We start from the raw sequence: 17,407 nt of genomic DNA, 5'->3' as shown, positions 1-17,407 counted from the left end.
ACATTTAAATAGCTACATGTGGTTAGTGACTACCAACGTTGGACAACTTGGAACATCTGGAAGATGTTCACCTTGGACCTCCTTACAAGAGACCTATAGGAGACTTCCTCAGACTGGATGGAGATTTCTTCCCAGTTACCTTTTGCACAAACGACTTGAATATCTCTGAAGATGTACAAGGAGATACTGAAAATGGGCAACTTGGCTCATTCATGTATGGGCTCTCATAATTTGGGCTGGATACAGGGAATTTAATAAAATAACTTGAAAATTTATGTGCTACTAAAATGTATGTGCTAGTTTATAGCTTGCGGGAAAATTCATGGAGTCAAAGCTATTCTACACTTAACTGGTTCCATTAACTCAATGCTCAGATATGTGTGCACTGAGTTAGTTTGTAGCTTAGTGTGGCTAAGAATTTAGTGTGTGTGCAGGTGCAACAGAAAATGAAGCCAATGATCAAACTTACTTTAATTTGCAACAGTTGAGATTTTTAATTTATTTTATGAACTGGTAATACTTTTACATGTTTCAAAATTCTAAAAATATCAAAAGATATAGAGTGAAAATTATTCCTCATCCCTCTCCCCCCAGTTCTCCTCCCCAATAGCACCTAGTATGCCTGGTTACTTTGTACCCTTAGGAGTGTGTGTGTATGTGTGTATAAGCCAATGTTTTTTTACACAAATAGAAACATACTTTACACACTGTTTTATACCTCTTCATTTAACAATGTATCTTGGAGCTCTTTCCCATATTATTACATAAAGACAATCCCCATTTTTAAAGCTGTGTAGTTCTCCATTCCAGCGTAAATCTCTAGCCCAGTTCCCCATGGTGGACACTGAGGTTGTTTACAAATTTTTACTTCTGAAAGCAATACCATAGTGAGACCATGTACAAACAGTCTACAACATACAAATAAATCTGTTGGATTCACTCCCAGCAACAGGTTTACTGAGACAAAGAGTTGTGTGTTTCTAATCTTAGATAGCAACTAATAAATCGTCCTTCACAGAGGCCGTATCAATTTATACTCCCCTTGAAAATGTGTAGGAAACCTTCCCCCCTACCACCACCCTTTTGGATAAAAGTCAAGGCTGATAAAATGCTAGGTGGTCACATTGCTACAATCCTCCTGAAAGGTAATTTAAAAAGCTACATGAAATTGTCAGAGGAAGATGCTCAAAATATAGTAAGAAGCATGTGTTACAAGAGAACTAGAAAGAATTCCAATTTTCTAAACACAATACTATAAATATATTTGTGTGTGTGTATAAGATCTAGTGTACACTATATGTATACATATATTTTTTTAAGAAAAAATTACAGGAAAATTAACAAAATCTTAATGGTAGTGACCATCTCTGAATAGGTGTATGAGGAATTAAATTTTACTTTTGTGCATTTTCCACATTTGCAGTAAAGAATTTACATTACTTTTATAAACTGATAAAACCATGTATTCTGTAGTTAATAGTAACCTCTCCTGAGGAGTTTATCTGACTGTTTCAAAATATCTATAAGGAAATGAGTAGGAATATTATGCCTAGAAAACATGACCTGAAATGAGAAATAGAAAATTTGTAAAGATCTCTGTTGTCTGGAGAGGAAGGCAAGTGACGAGCTTGTTCTCAGCTTACCCACTGAGGCCCACCCAGCAAATACTGAGACTGTGGAAACAAGACCCTTCAGAAGCTGCCATTTGGGGGGCTGAGGAGGAGGGAAAGGGGCACTGTAAGCCTGGCTTCTAGAGCTGTCTAGAACCATGAAGTTACTGGGTGTCCCCTCCCCAGAGGGCACTGATAGGTGGAACACTCCCAAATCTGCACCCCACAGGGCAGGCAGGAGGAATGGTCAAAAGTGGGGCTTATCCATGTTTTACAATGTCCACGATAAAATGCTAAAATTTAGATTACTCAGAAAAATAAGTAGATTCTCTTCCTTTTCTCACACCAATTAGGAATGCTGCAAAATGGTCAAAAAAATTACTAGGAAACATTTGTGTATAAAACAGTTAATGATATCACTTGTTACAATCAAAGCTATAGGACTGTTAGTATAGCCCTCATCAATTTAGAATCTTTCTGGAAAAAGTTGGTTGTAGTGCTGGGTATGGTTTCTCTACCCCGGCATATTTGTGGCTAGATAATTCTTTGTTGAGGGGGCTGCCTTGGGCATTACAGGATGCTTAGCAGCATCCTCTACCCACTAGCTGCCAAGTGGCACCCCTCTGTTCTGCCCGTTATGACAACCAAAAATGTCTCTAAACATCACCAAATGTCTCCTGGAGGACAAATCTACCCCAACTGAGAACCTCTGGCTTAAGCAACACTAACCGTTTCAAGGCAATGGCTTTCAGTAGAAGCTGTGACACTCCCAGGGAATGTAGTAGAATTTCATGGGGGCTTTCTTGTCATTTGATCTGGACATGAATGTGGCTGACATGTGGGTGGGGGCCAAGTGTGCTCTAATGACTGTGAAGTGCAGAACAGGCCCCTGTGGACCATGTATGAATGTATGTGTGAAACAACCAGTTTGTAATGTATGAACTGAGAGCCTAAGTCAACTTCACATATAAACACAAATTAACTCCTGCATGCTTAGAATTTTATACAGAATTTTCCAGAAATGCAGCGGTCTTCTGTTTTGTTCAAAACTTTTGCAAGAGTTAGTCACCACTTGAGAAAATCACGTCTCATACAGGAATGCCCCTCACAGTATTTCCATGGCCAACACTGTTTCCCATATACCAGATGACAACAGCCAATGCCCCAGGTGTCCAGCCATAATGGCCCAGTCACATGGAGAGATACCACACCCACTTAGTATACACATTACTTTACTATAAATTACTTTTGTTTTAATTATGCTTTACAAAAAGGGGCCATATATTGATTTTTTTACAGTACACATGTGTGTAGGTTACATTACCTGTAAATTCATTTTGGAGTAATAGAAGGAATAGCACAAAACACCTGTGAAAGGGGGCACTGAGCTTGACAGATCTGAGAACCATCAATCTCAGGTATTTGGAAAGCACCATTTCCTTATGAAATCAGAGGTCACCTTAGGCATTTCTACCCCCAGTCCCCCTTTCCATGAATGCACTCTGTGGACTTACCACATTTTTGTACCTGTGGTTCAAAAGTCATCTGTGGTTTCTCTATGAGGATTCTCTTATGTCGAATAACACGGAAGCACCCATGGAAGACTCTTCAACCCCAATAACGTGAACTGGGTTTTTCTCTTGCATGATTTCATGGATGTCAAACAGGGCAAGCGCCCGGCTCGCAGGCTGTCCTGCCTTTGTCCCGCCCCCAGGGTTCTCACTTGAGTGTGTGTGCTGATGGCGGCCAAGGTGTGAGCTCCGGCCAAAGGACTGCTCAAGCCGTCGCCGGTTCCGTCCCTGGGGCTCCTCTCTGGTGTGAGTTATCTGGTGTCGGATGAGGTGTGAGCTCTGAATAAAACATTTCCCACAATGATTACACTTAAAAGGCCTGTCGCTCCGGTGAGCTCTCTCATCCGGATTCAAAGGTGGGTCACAGCCGAGGGCTTCTGTCCATTCATGCTTTGTTAGAGCTGGTGTCTGCTCAAAGATTAGCCTCTGGCGGCACTCGTAGGGCTTCTCCCCAGCATGCTTTCGCTGATGCTGGGCCAGAGAGGAGCTGTGCCTGAAGCCCTTCCCACAGTGGTTGCACTCATAGGGCCTCTCCTCTGTGTGCGTCCTCAGATGCAGGAACAGGCAAGTGGTCCGTGAGAAGGATTTCCCACACACGCTACACGTGTACGGCTTCTCTCCAGTGTGTGTCCGCTTGTGCCGACCCAGGGATGAATTCTGGTTAAAGGCCCGCCCACAGTCCTGACATTCATAGGGTTTCTCTCCGGTGTGAATTCTCCGATGGACTGTAAGGTGTGTGCTATGGCAGAAAGACTTCCCACACTCGGCACATTTATAGGGCTTGTCTCCTGTGTGGATTCGCTCATGCTGAACCAGGGAGGAGTTCTGGCTGAAGGCTTTCCCACATTCTTTGCACATGTAAGGTCTTTCTCCCGTGTGAATCCTCTTATGCACTGTGAGATGCGCGTTGTGGTTAAACGACTTCCCGCAGTCCGTACACTTGTAGGGCTTATCCTGTACCTGGCTTCGTGTGAGTTCCGTGATCGGAACGGCCTGACTAGGAGTTCTGCTACAGTCACTGCTGTCACATGGCTCCTTTCCTGAGGAGCCTGTCCGCTGGCTGACTAAGCTTGAGTTACATTCTGAGTTTATAACCTGTGAGTCGTAACCACAGAGATAGTCTCTCTTAGAAGTCTCCGGGAATGGATTTAGGTTTGAGCTCAGGACACCATTTTCCCCAAGCCTGAGACTTTCATAGCTTTTATCTTGAATTGGTGCTTCCTCGAGGCTAAATTCCGATTGCCTCAAATTATTCTGTTCCTTCTCAGGCAACTTCACCTGGCCCTCACATTCCCAGTCTTCCCCTAGTATGGTGGAACAGGGAGCATCCCTCAGGAAGCCTTCCCTTTCAGTGACACGGGATGTCTCCACCTCAGGAAGGCCATGCTCCTTGGGTGGCGCTTGGCTTTCAGGTCCAGGCTCCTGGCCTAAAAGAATACCAAAGAGCTCTGAGGGAGTTGGTGCAAAAAACACAGAGAGGGTGACAGGCCCTCCTTTCCAGCTGCCCTAGTGGCTGGGGAAGGAAGGTGGATGTGACCCAGTCCCGACCAAGGAGACCTCAATGGATGAAATCTGGAGTTCTGATAAAAGGGGACAATGTGGGCGCCTGGGTGGCTCAGTTGGTTGGGCGACTGCCTTCAGCTCAGGTCATGATCCTGGAGTCCCAGGATCGAGTCCCGCATCGGGCTCCCTGCTCAGCAGGGAGTCTGCTTCTCCCTCTGACTCTCCCCCCTCTCATGTGCTCTCTCTCTCTCATTCTCTCTCTCAAATAAATAAATAAAATCTTTAAAAAAAAAAGGGGGGGGACAATGTGACTGCCACTATTCTTCCTACTTCCCTCTCCCTCTGCCTGAAGCACTGATGCAATGGCCAGAGCTGCTGCATCCATGCCGTAACCCAAGGAAAAGCCAGAAGAATCAGAACCATCAGCCCTGGCATCACTGGAATACTGAGCCAGAGGCAGCAGTGGCTGCTTTGTGGAAAAAAAAAAAAAAGCTTCTTTTTTTGAGCTGCTCTAGCCCAGTTTTCAGATATTTACAGAGGAACACAATCCTTTTTGCTAAGAGAAGAGATGGATGTGGAGAACAGGTTTACAGAATCTGGACATGAAAGAATAAAACGGAGAAGATGGAGGGCAAGTTCACACATTAGAAATGATCCTGTGGAGGGGCACCTGCCTGGCTCAGTCTGTAGAGCATGCGACTCTTGATCTCAAGGTTGTGAGTTCAAGCCCTACGCTGGGGGTAGAGATTACTTAAAAATAACATCTCAGGGGCGCCTGGGTGGCTCAGTTGGTTAAGCAGCTGCCTTCAGCTCAGGTCATGATCCCAGGGTCCTGGGATCGAGCCCCGCATCAGGCTCCCTGCTCAGCGGGGAGCCTGCTTCTCCCTCTCCCACTCCCTCTGCCTGCCGCTCCCCCTGCTTGTGTTCCCTCTCTCTCTGTCAAATAAATAAATAAAATCTTAAAAAAAAAAAAAAAAATCTTAAAGAAAAATAAAGAAAAAGAAATGATCCTGTGGAAAGGGCATGCTCAGACGGCTGTTGAGAGCGAGCGTGAGAGGGAGGAAGGGGTGGGATTCTGACCACTGGAGAAGAGGCAGATGGGGAGCTTGGATGAGGAAAACAGGGAGCACAGGAGCAGTGCGCAGACCTTCTGTGCAGGAAAGAGGCTGCCATCCTTAGAAAGGCCAGCTTTTGCACTTGGCCCTGGGAATCTGGACTTCAGGAGCGTTCCCACCACCCTAACTGATAAGAGTAGCTCACCGTGCCCAAACTGTGCCAACAACATGGTTTATGGTGAACACCCGCTTTCCCCTGGGAGTCTAGAATCTTGGTCCATGTCAGGCACAGGGTGCCTATGGCCAGCACCAATGAAACCCCTGGCATTGAGCCTCTAACAAGCTTCCCTGGTAGCTCAGATTTCTCACGTGTTGTCACAACTCATGGCTGGGGGAACTAAGCATGTCCCAGGTACTCTGCTGGGAGAGACCTCTGGAGTCTTGGCTGGCTTCTGGATTTCACCCCGTCAGCATTTTCTTCTTGCTGACTCTCCTCTATATTCTTTCACTGGATCTCTGGGTGGTCTTGGGGACCCTGACACACCACTCTACAAGCAGCACATCTGCAGTCACCTGTTGGGCTGCTCCCATTAGGCAGCATCTCACCTGGACAGTAGCCCTGGGCAATTCCTCTCTCTGCTGCCCATAGCTCAGCCCCTTGCTCCAGCTGGGAGATGACTTCAGGTTTTGGAAGCTCAGGCCCTGGAAAAAGGGAAAGACACAGGATGTGTGGATCTGCTACAGAGAGAAAGAACCAGCTCAGGATCCAGCCCTAGACTCCTGATAGGGCACGAGGATATCTCACAATAAGGTGAAAACTTTGCATTGGGACAGAAAAGGGCAGAAACCCCCCTGCCCATTTGTTCCACAGGGAATGAGAATGCAAGATCTCTAATCCCCAGCCTAAGGTCAAGTCCTCATACCAGAGGCCCTATGACCTATAACCCATGAAGAATAAGTCACTGCAGGAATCTGATCATCAGCTGGGGAAGCAGGCCTTACCCACAGAGAGCAGATGCCCAAAGGTCTCCAACATCACGTCACGATACAGGGTTCTCTGGGCAGGGCCCAGCTGCCCCCACTCTTCCTGGGTGAAGTCCACCGCCACATCCCGGAAGGTCACCGGCTCCTGAAACATCACACACACTCTTGAACAGCTCAACTGTCTCCATCAGTGCTCCCAGGAAGAGGAGGAGGAATGGGGATGCAGAGGACAGGCAGGCCAGTGTCCTGAGAGAGTGCATGTTCTGAGTAATGCGAGTCGGGTCTCACTGGGGGCATGTGAAAGTATCCAAGCAAGATCAAAGCTAACCACAGCTGATCTACAATTGATCTCAGACAGGTGCAGAGACTGCTGACTTGCAGATGTGTGGAATAAAGAAATGGCTACTGGTTTAAGCCACTAAGTTTTGGGATAGTTTGTTACCCAGTAACATCTAACTGATATGCTAAATAATCCTCTGATTCATTCAAACCAAGGCTCGTTATCCTCCCTGAAAAGAGTCAGAAACTCACCTACCTTTAGGGACCAGGCAGGCTCATCAGTGACTGAAATGGGCTACTGTAAGAGCCTACAAGGGTACGTAATCTGTGAGAGGTGACACTGAAGGTGATGGGTAACATGTGCCCTGTTTGAAGGGGCAGCTGGGACTCAGAACCAACTGATCATGGGGAAATGCAGGGCTCATATGGTCAGAATTGCCAATCTGTAGTGAGTAGCTGGAAATTTGGTCAAATCTTTAAATGAACACTTTAAATTTTTGTAAGTTGGTGCAATGTATTTAAAACCTATCCCACAAATCAAACCCTTCTGTGGGCTGTGTGTGGCCGCGGTCGAAAGCTAGATATTTCTGGATCCGAGTTTTGACTCTGCCACTTCCCCCTCAAGACGTACACGCAGGCACCCACTTCTACTTCCCTGTTTCCACGTCTACAGAGAATCACTCCTTGGGGGCTGCGATGGGGAATAAGCCGCTGTAAAACACTTTCTACAGGACAACATGCAAAAGAATAAAGTCGGTCCCTTACCTCACAGCATATAAAAAGTTAATTCAAAATGGATAAAAGACAAAATATAAGAGCTAGGACTATTAAACTCTTAGAAGAAAACACAGTGATAAATCTTCACAATCTTGGATTGGCAAAGGTTTTTAGATATGACAGCAAAAGCACAAGCAACAAAATAAAAAATAAATAAGCTGGACTTCATCAAAATTAAAAACTTTTGTGCTCCAAAGGACACTATCAAGAAAGTGAAAAAAAAAAAAAAAGTGACAAGACATCCACATACTGGGAGATAACAATAGCAAATCACACATCTGGTAAATGACTTGTATCCAGATAAGACACCTCCTACAACTCAATAATAGCAACAACCCAATTAAAATGGGCAAAGGATCTAAATAGGTATTTCTTCAAAGAAAATATAAAATATACAAATACTGAAAAAACACATGAAAAGATGCTCAGCATCATTAGCCACCAGGGAAATGCAAATCAAAATCAATTACTAAATACCTCAATTATAAAAGGGTATTTTCTTTTAAGAAAAACAAAAGTATATTTTAAAATATTAAAGAAATTATAGTATAGGTGGCATATGGCTGAAAAAATTGTGCAGGACGCATGAAGAACCCTTTGGTTGGGAACAGAGGTCTCTGTTCCTGTCCCCATGTCACCACCTCCCAGTCAGAAGGTCCTCAAACCCTGATACATGCTCCCTGTGCCTCCCGCCTCCCCCACTCTGCCCCCTCAAGCATCACCCACTCTGCATGGGTTGACAGCCCGGGCACCAGGTCCACTGAGTGCTGATCTCTCCAGGCCGTAAGACCTCTCAGTAGCAGCACATGGATCCTTCATGTCTCGTCCTGAAATTCTAGCAGGAGCCCATTCCTTGTCCTTCTAAGGGGAGAGTGGAGGGAGACTTAACTATAGAAGACAAAAGGCAATGTGACCACTAAAGCAAGATGCCATGCTGCCGGCCTTGACAAAGGGCCACTGCCATTAGCCAAGGAACACAAGATCTACAGCTGTAATAGTTAGAAAAGACAAGAAAACCGATTCTCCCCTAGATCCTCCACAGGAAGGGTGGCTCTGCCCACACCTTGATTTCAGCCCAGTGAAAATGACTTCAGACTTCTTACCCCCAGAACTTTAAGAATAAATGTGCATTGCTTTAAGCCACCAAATCTGTGGTGCTCTGTTATAGCAGCCACAGGAAGCTTACACTGGACCTCAAAACCCTCTGCTTCCTTGCCTTGTGTGGTGGCCAGCCTCCAAGACACCTCCCAATGATCCCCAGCCCTTGTGTCGTCGTACAGTCCCCTCCTATTCTGTGCATGTTTGACCTGTGTAACCAACAGGATATTGTGCAAATGACAGTGTGTAAATTCTGACCCCAGAGCACAAAAGGCACTGGGGCTTCTACCTTGCCCTCTCCTGGATCATTCACTCTTTGGGAAGCCAGATGCCAAGTTGTGAGGACAGCCAAGCAGCTCCACAGAGAGGCCCACATGGGAAGGAACTATTCAGTGCCATGTGAGAGAGCCATCTTGGAGATGGATCCTCTAGCCCCAGTCAAGTCCCAGATGACAACAGTCCAGACTGACATCTTAATCATAGCCTCATGCGCCCAGGCCAGAACCACCAGCTAAATCATTTGAGGACTTCTATCATCAAAAACTGAAGTAATATTTATTGTTGTTTTGGACCACTAAGTTTTGGGTTATTTGTTACACAGCAACAGATAACTAATACACTTTCTCTTACTGCTAACAAAGACTCTCTCCTCTGAACCTTCTTCTCAACTAGGTCTTGACCTCTGGACTTCTGTGTCCATTTTGCATCACCCAGATTCATAAAGAGTTGGTTTAGCCAGAATCCCCACCCACCATATCTGATCACTCTCCATATCTTTTCAAAGTCCTCATCCCCCACAATCCTCCAGATAATATCTGATCACTTGGCCTGCTTCGACAAGAATCCTGTTAGAGTGGTGCCTGGGTGGCTCAGTCGTTAAGCATCTGCCTTCGGCTCGGGTCATGATCCCGGTCTCCTTGCTCTGTGGGAGGCCTGCTTCTTCCTCTCCCACTCCCCCTGCTTGTGTTCCCTCTCTCCCTGTGTCTCTCTCTGTCAAATAAATAAAATCTTAAAAAAAAAAAAAAAAAGAGGGCGCCTGGGTGGCTCAGTTGGTTAAGCAACTGCCTTCGGCTCAGGTCATGATCCTGGAGTCCCGGGATCGAGTCCCACATCGGGCTCCCTGCTCGGCAGGGAGTCTGCTTCTCCCTCTGACCCTCCTACCCCTCATGCTCTCTGTCTCTCATTCTCTCTTTCTCAAATAAATAAATAAAATCTTAAAAAAAAAAAAAAAAAAAGAATCCTGTTAGGTCATGGGGGGCATGAGTGGCTCAGTCAGTTAAGCATCTTACTCTTGGTTTCAGCTCAGGTCATGATCTCAGGGTCATGAGATCAAGCCCTACATTGGGCTCCGTGCTCAGCGTGGAGTCTGCTGGAGATTCTCTCCCCAACCCCTGCCCCGCTCATGTGCTTCTAAAATAAATAAAATCTTAAAAATAATAATAACAGTAACAATAACAATAATAATAAAGGATCCTGTTAGGTCAGTTTAGCAAGAATTACACCCACCCCGACCCCAGGTATAAATTCCCACCTTTACTTGTATTTGGAATCGAGTCCAGTTCCATACTGAAGTCTCTTTCCCCCATTCCAAAAGTTTCTGAATAAAATCTCTTTTGACTGCTTTAATTACTATCCAGCTGTTTTACTTTGACAATGCTCATTCCCTGCCACACCCCAACCACAGCAAAAGCAAAATAAAGGGTGGTTGCACTATTAATGCGCATCTGAAAACATGCAAATCTAAGGTTATCAATAGTCTCATTTGGCATGCTAAATATGAAATAATGCAAATCCTTGTAAACAACAACAAAAGACAGTAAGTGCAGAATTTCAAAGATGTGGCGCTTCAGGAATTATGAATTATTTTTGGTTTCTGCCACGTGGAGACGGCACTTTAAGGAGAACACAGGCAGCGGCCCCTTTGCCTAGAAATGCTGGAGCTCTGAATCGGGCACCTTCCCAGATGGCCTCGCAAGCACGCACCGCCCAGTGCTGCGGAGCCCCCACAGCCCCCGCGGGGAATGTGGGACGGGGCGCCCGGGCAGTCGCTCCCGCCCCACTGATGCGGTGCGTGGTGACCTGTCCGTACCCCAGAGGTTGGGCCGGGGGCCTCGCGGAGCAGGGCTCTCGGTGGGTGTCCCATGAATTAAGTCATCTCTGCTCGGTTAATACCTGCCATCTCGGCGCTCCACTGACCCCAGTTACCATTACCCGTCACGCAGCAGCTGGCCTTCGGGGCGCGGGGAAGGCCATCCGCCGGGCCGCGCCAGCGCTGTCCCAGGCTACGCGCCTAAGCCCGGTCCCAGAACCGGGGAGGAGGAGTACCAGCGGACATGCGCACTCGGGGGCCAGACGGCCGGGTTCGAGTCCCAGCTCCACCCTTAGCAGTCGGGCCAGTCGGCGCGCCCCGACCTGCGCCTCAGCTTCCTCCTGCGTCAAGAGCGGTAAGGCCCGGGCCCTGCTCACCGTGCGCCGCGAGGGTTAAAGGGTCGATACCTGCGGGAGACGCTCGGCCCGCTGCCATCGTTGTTATTATTATTATTATTGTTACCTGAAGCCACTCCGCTGGCAGCCCCGTAGTCATCGCCAGTACTGTCGCTTCCTCTTCGGGGTTCATCCAGGACCGATAGGTCGAGCAGAGGAGCCCGAAGCGGCCGTAAACCCGAGAGCAGCCCCGGCCTCAGGGACCACTCCACTCGCCGCCCGCCGGACAATGGCGGCCGCACTGGTGACGCTGCGACTACAACTCCCAGCAGACAGTGCGGCGCGCCGCAGCGCCCGACCAATGGAAACCTTTGTTCGTCGAGCCTCCCACCAATGAGAGCCTTTTGGCTTCATGTCAATGGGACCGTCCGTCCGTTGGGCCTCCGGGCACTGGGGGCGCTCCTGCCACAGACCCGGCGAGGCGGTGCTGGGCGGGTGGCTGCGGGTGGCTGCGGGTGGTGACTCTGGGCTGCGGCGCACGCCGGGGTGCTGGGCAACCGGGCGTCTCCGTGCCCGGTGCGGGGGTGGGGGGCGCGCACGGGCTGCGAAGGAACCCGGGTCATGGGGGATCGCCCTCCCAGCCTGGCCTTGGGGGTTCGCGTCTGCGCGGGGCCGCGGCCCGCAGTCTTTGCCCTTGCGGCCCCACGTGAAGCTGCCCCTCTGTCCGCGCTGGAACGGGGAGCCCTGCTTCGAAACCCGGGCCCGAGCGTCCTAGCTGGCATGCTCTACTCTTTGGAGTATATACTGCCATGGTACTTAGAACCTATTTCTTTCTTTCTTTCTTTTTTAAGATTTTATTTAGTTTTTGACAGACAGCGAGAAAGGGAACACAAGCAGGGGGAGCGGGAGAGGGAGAAGCAGGCTTCCCGCGGAGCAGGGAGCCCGATGCGGGGCTCGATCCCAGGACCCTGGGACCATGACCTGAGCCGAAGGGAGACACCCAATGACTGAGCCACCCAGGTGCCCCTTTCCCCCTGGTTCTAATGGTGCTGAATCTTCAATGCATGATGTTTACCTGTTGTTTTAATTTTGAATTTTCTACTTCTCGTAGTTTTGTTTTCTCCTTGATTATATTATACAGGGTTTGTCTATTGCAATAGTTCTCAGTGTGGGCGAGGAACACCTGGAGTTTCCTGAGCCCCTTCCTCTGAGTTGGTGAGTTCAAAACTAAGTGCATAATAGTAGCCCCCCCCCCCCCAACTTCCATTCTCTCACAAATGTACATTAGAGTTTTCTGGAGGCTTCTGGATGAGTAATATTGCAACGGATTGAAAAGTGTTAAAGATAAAACGGTTAAAAACAGATTTTATTCAGTAACTGCTGACAATAGGGGAAGGCACTGAGCTCCATTTGCATTTGTGCAGAGGTGATTGGACCTTTTAAAGATAATGAGAGAATTAGAAGGGGTAGAGAGCAGGGCTCATGTGGAAAATTATAAAGTGTTGGTCAGTGTAAATATGTTGAAGTCAGCCATGGCGTGGCACCAGCTGGTAATTATCAAAGTTAGGATTCTGTCTTCCTACAGAGATTGGAGACAGCAGCCCTTTCCTTCCTGATGATACTATTTCAAAGGAATGGCTTTCAGGTCCTTGAGAAAGATCCTTCTGAGTTGTAGGATATACACAGACATCTCAAAGAGATGTCTAAGCTCTTTTTAGTAAATGCAGTAAGAAAGGGAGGTCAGGAGCCTATCCTTGGGTGTTGGCTAGAACAAACAGCAATTTCTCCTGGCAGCATTTCTCAGGGAGGCATTAGGCAGGCATTTTAAGGGGAGGCTGCGGACACAGCATTATGCTGCTAGAAGCCTTGTTAGAGTTTGGTTGTCTCTTAATGTAGAGGTTTGGGCTGAGTTCTCCAGTGCTGAGTTCTGCAGTTCTGAAGGGCTTTCCATCAAGCCGGACATTAAAGGGATTTGCAAAAATATAATGCAGTGCTACTCTTTTCACTAATATTTATTTGTTTTGGAAAATGTAGTTATTTCCCATTAAGTAGGGGTTTTTTTGTTTGTTTTTTTTTAAACAAAACAAAATGTTGTATTCATTTGTTAGGGCTGCCATAACAAAGTACCACAAACTGGGCGACTTAAAGAACAGAAATTTATTGTCTCAATTATGGAGATTAGAAGTCCGAGATCAAGGTTTTTATATGGTTTGCTTGTTCAGAGGGCCTGAGAGACTGCTGTCTTCCTCTTTTCTCAGCTTCTGGTGGTTTCCTGGCACTCTTTGGCATCCCTTGGCCTGTAGATCTCAGCCTTCATCTTCACGTGACTTCTCCCTGTGTGCATGTCTGTTTCCAATTTTCCTTCCCCTGCTTGTGCTCTTTCTGTCAAATAAATAAAATCTTAAAAGAAAAAAAAAGAATCCCAGCTGAGCTCACCGTTGGCAGCCAGCATTAACTGCCAGTTTGTCAGTGCATCATCTTCGTTCTGAGCCTTCAAATGAATCCAGCTCCCGTTGCATCTACCTGAAACTGCACTAGAGGCCGTAAGTGAAACCACCCAGTTGATCCCAACCAACTTATGGAATGGTGAGAAATTAAAGAAAGCATTGTTTTAAACCACTGTTTGGGATGTTTGTTATGTAGTATTAGAAAAGTGAATCTGTGGCTTGTGGATTTTTCTCTCCTAAAAATCTCTCCTGCTCCTTCCTTCCTATTTCCACCCCAAGGACATTAGTTCAGGCTCTCATCATCGTTTTAAAAAATGTAAAAAATATCTTTTTTTTTAACAAGTAATACATTCTCATGGCTTGAAATTCGGAAGGTACAATTGGGTATCTGGTGAGATCTTCCTCTGTCCCTTGACTCCTACCACCAACTTCCCTCCTCATTAGCAACTACTATTTTTAGTTTCTTGGAGGTCTTTCTGTAGATATATTATGCATTCACAAGTAAATATGTATAAATATTTTTTCACTCTTTTACACATGTGGTGGGCTACCACATATTGAATTTTTCCTTGCTTTTATTCATTTAACAATATTCTGGAAATCTTTCCATACAAGCATGTAAGGCCCTTCCTTATTATTTTTAACAACTTTATTGAGATATTAGTCTCATTTCATCCATTTAAAGTGGGGTCCAATTGGAGCATAGGGAATTTCTGGGGCTGAAAAAACGACTTTCAAGTTAAGAACCTTTGTGGAATGGAGGAGGATGTCTGTAGAGAACCACAGAAGAAATAGCTCATGACAGGGGCGCCTGGGTGGCTCAGTCGTTAAGCATCTGCCTTCGGCTCAGGTCATGATCCCAGGATTCTGGGATCGAGCCCCGCATCGGGCTCCCTGATCCGCGGGAAGCCTGCTTCTCCCTCTCCCACTACCCCTGTTTGTGTTCCCTCTCTCGCTGTGTCTCTCTCTGTCAAATAAATAAAATCTTAAAAAAAGAAAAAAAAGAAATAGCTCATGACAGGACAAAAATATAAAGAAATGGGAATCTTGATGGAAAAGATAATAGCCCAGGGGCACCTGGGTGGCTCAGTTGGTTAAGGGTCTGCCTTTGGCTCAGGTCATGATCTCAGGGTCCTGGGATCGTGAGCCCTGTGTTGGGCTCCCTACACTGTGGGGAGTCTGCTTCTCCCTCTGCCCCTCCCCTTCCCACTTGTGCTCTCTCTCATATAAGTAAAATCTCTAAAAAAAAAAAGATAATAGCCCTGGTAGACAGATCCAGAAGACCTCATGGATGAATGATGGGGACTCCGGATGGAGAAAGAGGGACAGAGAGAGAAGCTAATGATCAAGACACCCACTGAGGAAAGTTTTCTGATGTGAAAAACTTGTCAGGACACAGAAAGCTCACCAAGCTCTTGACAGGAATAATGTATTAAACTGTTTGAAAACCTAGTTAGTCACAAATGTGTGTGTGTGTGTTTTATGAGTGTGTGAATATAACTATTGTGACCGTTATGTCAAGCTTGTTAATCATTTCACAGCAAATCACTTATCTACTTAAACAGCCATTTTTTTAATGAGAGAAATATATTAAAGTTTCCCAAATGACTAGATTTATCCATTTTCCTGGTATTTCTACCATTTTTTTTCAGTTGGACTATTTCTAAAGGTTCATGGTCATTTATTTATTTATTTATTTTTTAAGATTTTATTTATTCATTTGACAGAGATAGATACAGTGAGAGAGGGAACACAAGCAGGGGGAGTGGGAGAGGGAGAAGCAGGCTTCCCGCGGAGCTGGGAGCCCCATGCGGGGCTCGATCCTCGGACCCTGGGATCATGACCTGAGCCGAAGGCAGACGCCTAACGTCTGAGCCACCCAGGCGCCCTGGTTCATGGTCATTTAAAATCTTTGTATATTTTAACTTTACTAACATAAATTAACCCCCTGCAGAACAGGTTATTGAATCAAGTGGTCTGAAACCCTGTAATGCTCTTCATATCCCAGTGTCTTTCCAGAAACTATACCCCTCGACACCTCTCCATCAGTGCATCTTCCTCACCAACCCCTGATATATGGGCTTTACAATTTTAAAAGAATCCTTGCAAAGCCAGTGGCATGGAACAGTGACTAGTCTTTTAAATTTGCATCTCCCTAGGTTAGATCTCTCTACCTGCTGCTAGGCTATGTTTGAATCATTTCTTCTAAGCACTCTGGATTGTCTTAGCTTTACTTTTACCAGCTAATTTCAGACCATTTGCTTACCTTGCCATATGGTCATTATGTGTTAGTTCATCCAGTGTTTATTGGGTGCCCTCTCTGCTCTGGACTCTCTGGAGCCCTCTGGGCCCTCTGCCTGACAGCTAGGAACAGCTCCCTTGTCCTCACATTTCAGGGGAGAAAGATGCTGGGTTTCTATGAGCATCTTCCCAGGATGCTTAGCACAGCTGTGGCCAAACACCAGGAAGACTGCTGGGGAAGGCAACCCCATTGGAGCAGAGCATTTCCAAGGTCAGGATACAGGGTGACTGGAATCCCCAGACCTACGAGGGAAAGGTCCTGTTGTGAAGCAGCCAGATGTAGAATCCTCAAATTTGCACTGATGCACAAGCTGTTTTCTACCTAGGATGGCTAGATGTGTGGCCTCAATGTGCAGTAGGCAAAGGGTGATCCATTGCCACTCTCTCTGAGGGCAGCAATGTGGGAACGGTTTCTCCATGTGCAGGAGACACTGAAGCCACCATCAAGCTATTACATCTTCTCCAACTGGAAGGCTTCTTTCCACATGTTCCGTGCCCCATCCCGTGTCTGAGAACACAGTTGGGCGTGGCTCTTTGTTTTGAAGTGATGCTTCATTTTCCCCTCCAGAGATCCTAGTTCCAGCCTAGACTTGACCACCAACTCAGTCTGTGTCCCTGAATCCCCTCACAGGATGACTGCTTGATTCCCATCCCCTGAGAGAGTAAGATTAACACCTCCTGTGTCAACCTCTTCTCTGGTAGTCACAGATTGGTCCCAGCCTGCACAGTAGGTAATGGGACCTGGAGAACATCCATCATCTAAGGGGAGGGGACTGAGGAACAGAGAGGTGAGCATAAGTGACCCCCAGGTCACACAGCACATTCATTAGGGAAAACTCACTGAATATGACTAATGAGTCTTTAATCTTGTCCAGTTCCTCCCCAAATCTGCCCCTCTCTATTGCCTCCATCATCCGTCCAGTGCTCAAGTAAAAATAAAATAATATAAAATAAAATAAAACTATTCTGCAACATTTCTTCAACAAAGAATGGTAATTATATAGCAGGAACTGTTTGGCAGTGAAGAAAATAAAAGCCCTACCCTCATGAGCTGACATTTGTGTGTGTGTGAGAGGTGGGGTGGGTGGGTTAGAATTATTTTTTTAAACTACCTTTTTTTTATGTTAGATGGCATCAGTCAGGATGGACTAAGTTCTGTTGATGTAACAGACAAACCCTGATTTTCAGTGACCCAAGTCTGGTTACAGTTGATTTAATATTTACAGTCTCTGTCCACTGGGGTTGGCAGTTGGGTGGGTGGGGAAGGGGGTGTTGTCCAGCTAATCATAACCATAATGGATGTTGCTGATTACCCAAGCCTCCTTGTCTTGACTCCCTCTCCACCTCCTGCAGCAACA

The 17,407-nt window shown here is 46.5% G+C and overlaps 2 protein-coding genes and 1 long non-coding RNA gene across 6 annotated transcripts in view; 1 reads left to right on the top strand and 2 right to left on the bottom strand.

The window, feature by feature from the left end:
- Window positions 1–469: 469 nt before the first annotated feature.
- ZNF8 (zinc finger protein 8) lies at window positions 470–11,608 on the bottom strand. 3 transcript variants are annotated; one of them, XM_078062917.1, is made up of 4 exons: window positions 11,429–11,608; window positions 6,742–8,640; window positions 6,346–6,441; window positions 470–4,608 (listed from the first exon to the last, which is right to left on the bottom strand). In XM_078062917.1, the coding sequence occupies exons 2-4, from the start codon at window positions 6,875–6,877 to the stop codon at window positions 3,167–3,169; spliced, it is 1,674 nt and encodes a 557-aa protein (XP_077919043.1). In that variant the 5' UTR covers window positions 6,878–8,640; window positions 11,429–11,608; the 3' UTR covers window positions 470–3,166. The 3 variants fall into 3 exon arrangements, with proteins under 3 accessions (XP_077919043.1, XP_077919044.1, XP_035932601.1); XM_078062918.1 differs by having other exon boundaries at window positions 6,742–6,969; XM_036076708.2 differs by having other exon boundaries at window positions 6,742–6,868.
- Window positions 11,609–11,640: 32 nt separating this feature from the next.
- On the top strand, window positions 11,641–13,688 carry LOC118528083 (uncharacterized). Its single transcript, XR_004913454.2, has 3 exons — window positions 11,641–12,113; window positions 12,443–12,516; window positions 13,560–13,688. It is a non-coding gene; the product is annotated as an uncharacterized LOC118528083 (long non-coding RNA).
- ZNF544 (zinc finger protein 544) overlaps window positions 13,444–17,407 on the bottom strand; it is a 29,025-nt gene continuing 25,061 nt past the window's right edge. Inside the window, exon 7 of one of the 2 annotated variants that reach the window (XM_036074206.2) lies at window positions 13,444–13,701. The gene's annotated coding sequence lies outside the window, so the exon portion shown is untranslated. The remainder of the gene's footprint in view (window positions 13,702–17,407) is intronic. The other variant, XM_036074342.2, reaches the window with a different exon arrangement.

The sequence above is a fragment of the Halichoerus grypus genome, chromosome 15 (assembly GCF_964656455.1).
Source record: "Halichoerus grypus chromosome 15, mHalGry1.hap1.1, whole genome shotgun sequence".
Lineage (NCBI taxonomy): Eukaryota > Metazoa > Chordata > Mammalia > Carnivora > Phocidae > Halichoerus > Halichoerus grypus.
Note: the sequence above shows the minus strand (reverse complement) of the source record. Positions and strands in the feature narration are given on the sequence as shown.

Excerpts from the sequence above, each read along its gene's own strand:
- ZNF8 (XM_036076708.2), bottom strand. The coding sequence starts at position 11,494 with ATGAACCCCGAAGAGGAAGCGACAGTACTGGCGATGACTACGGGGCTG. Across the intron at positions 6,869-11,428 it reads TGCCAGCGGAGTGGCTTCAG|GAGCCGGTGACCTTCCGGGA; the intron begins GTAACAATAATA and ends GTGATGTTTCAG. Across the intron at positions 6,442-6,741 it reads TGGGCATCTGCTCTCTGTGG|GGCCTGAGCTTCCAAAACCT; the intron begins GTAAGGCCTGCT and ends CCCTTTTTCCAG.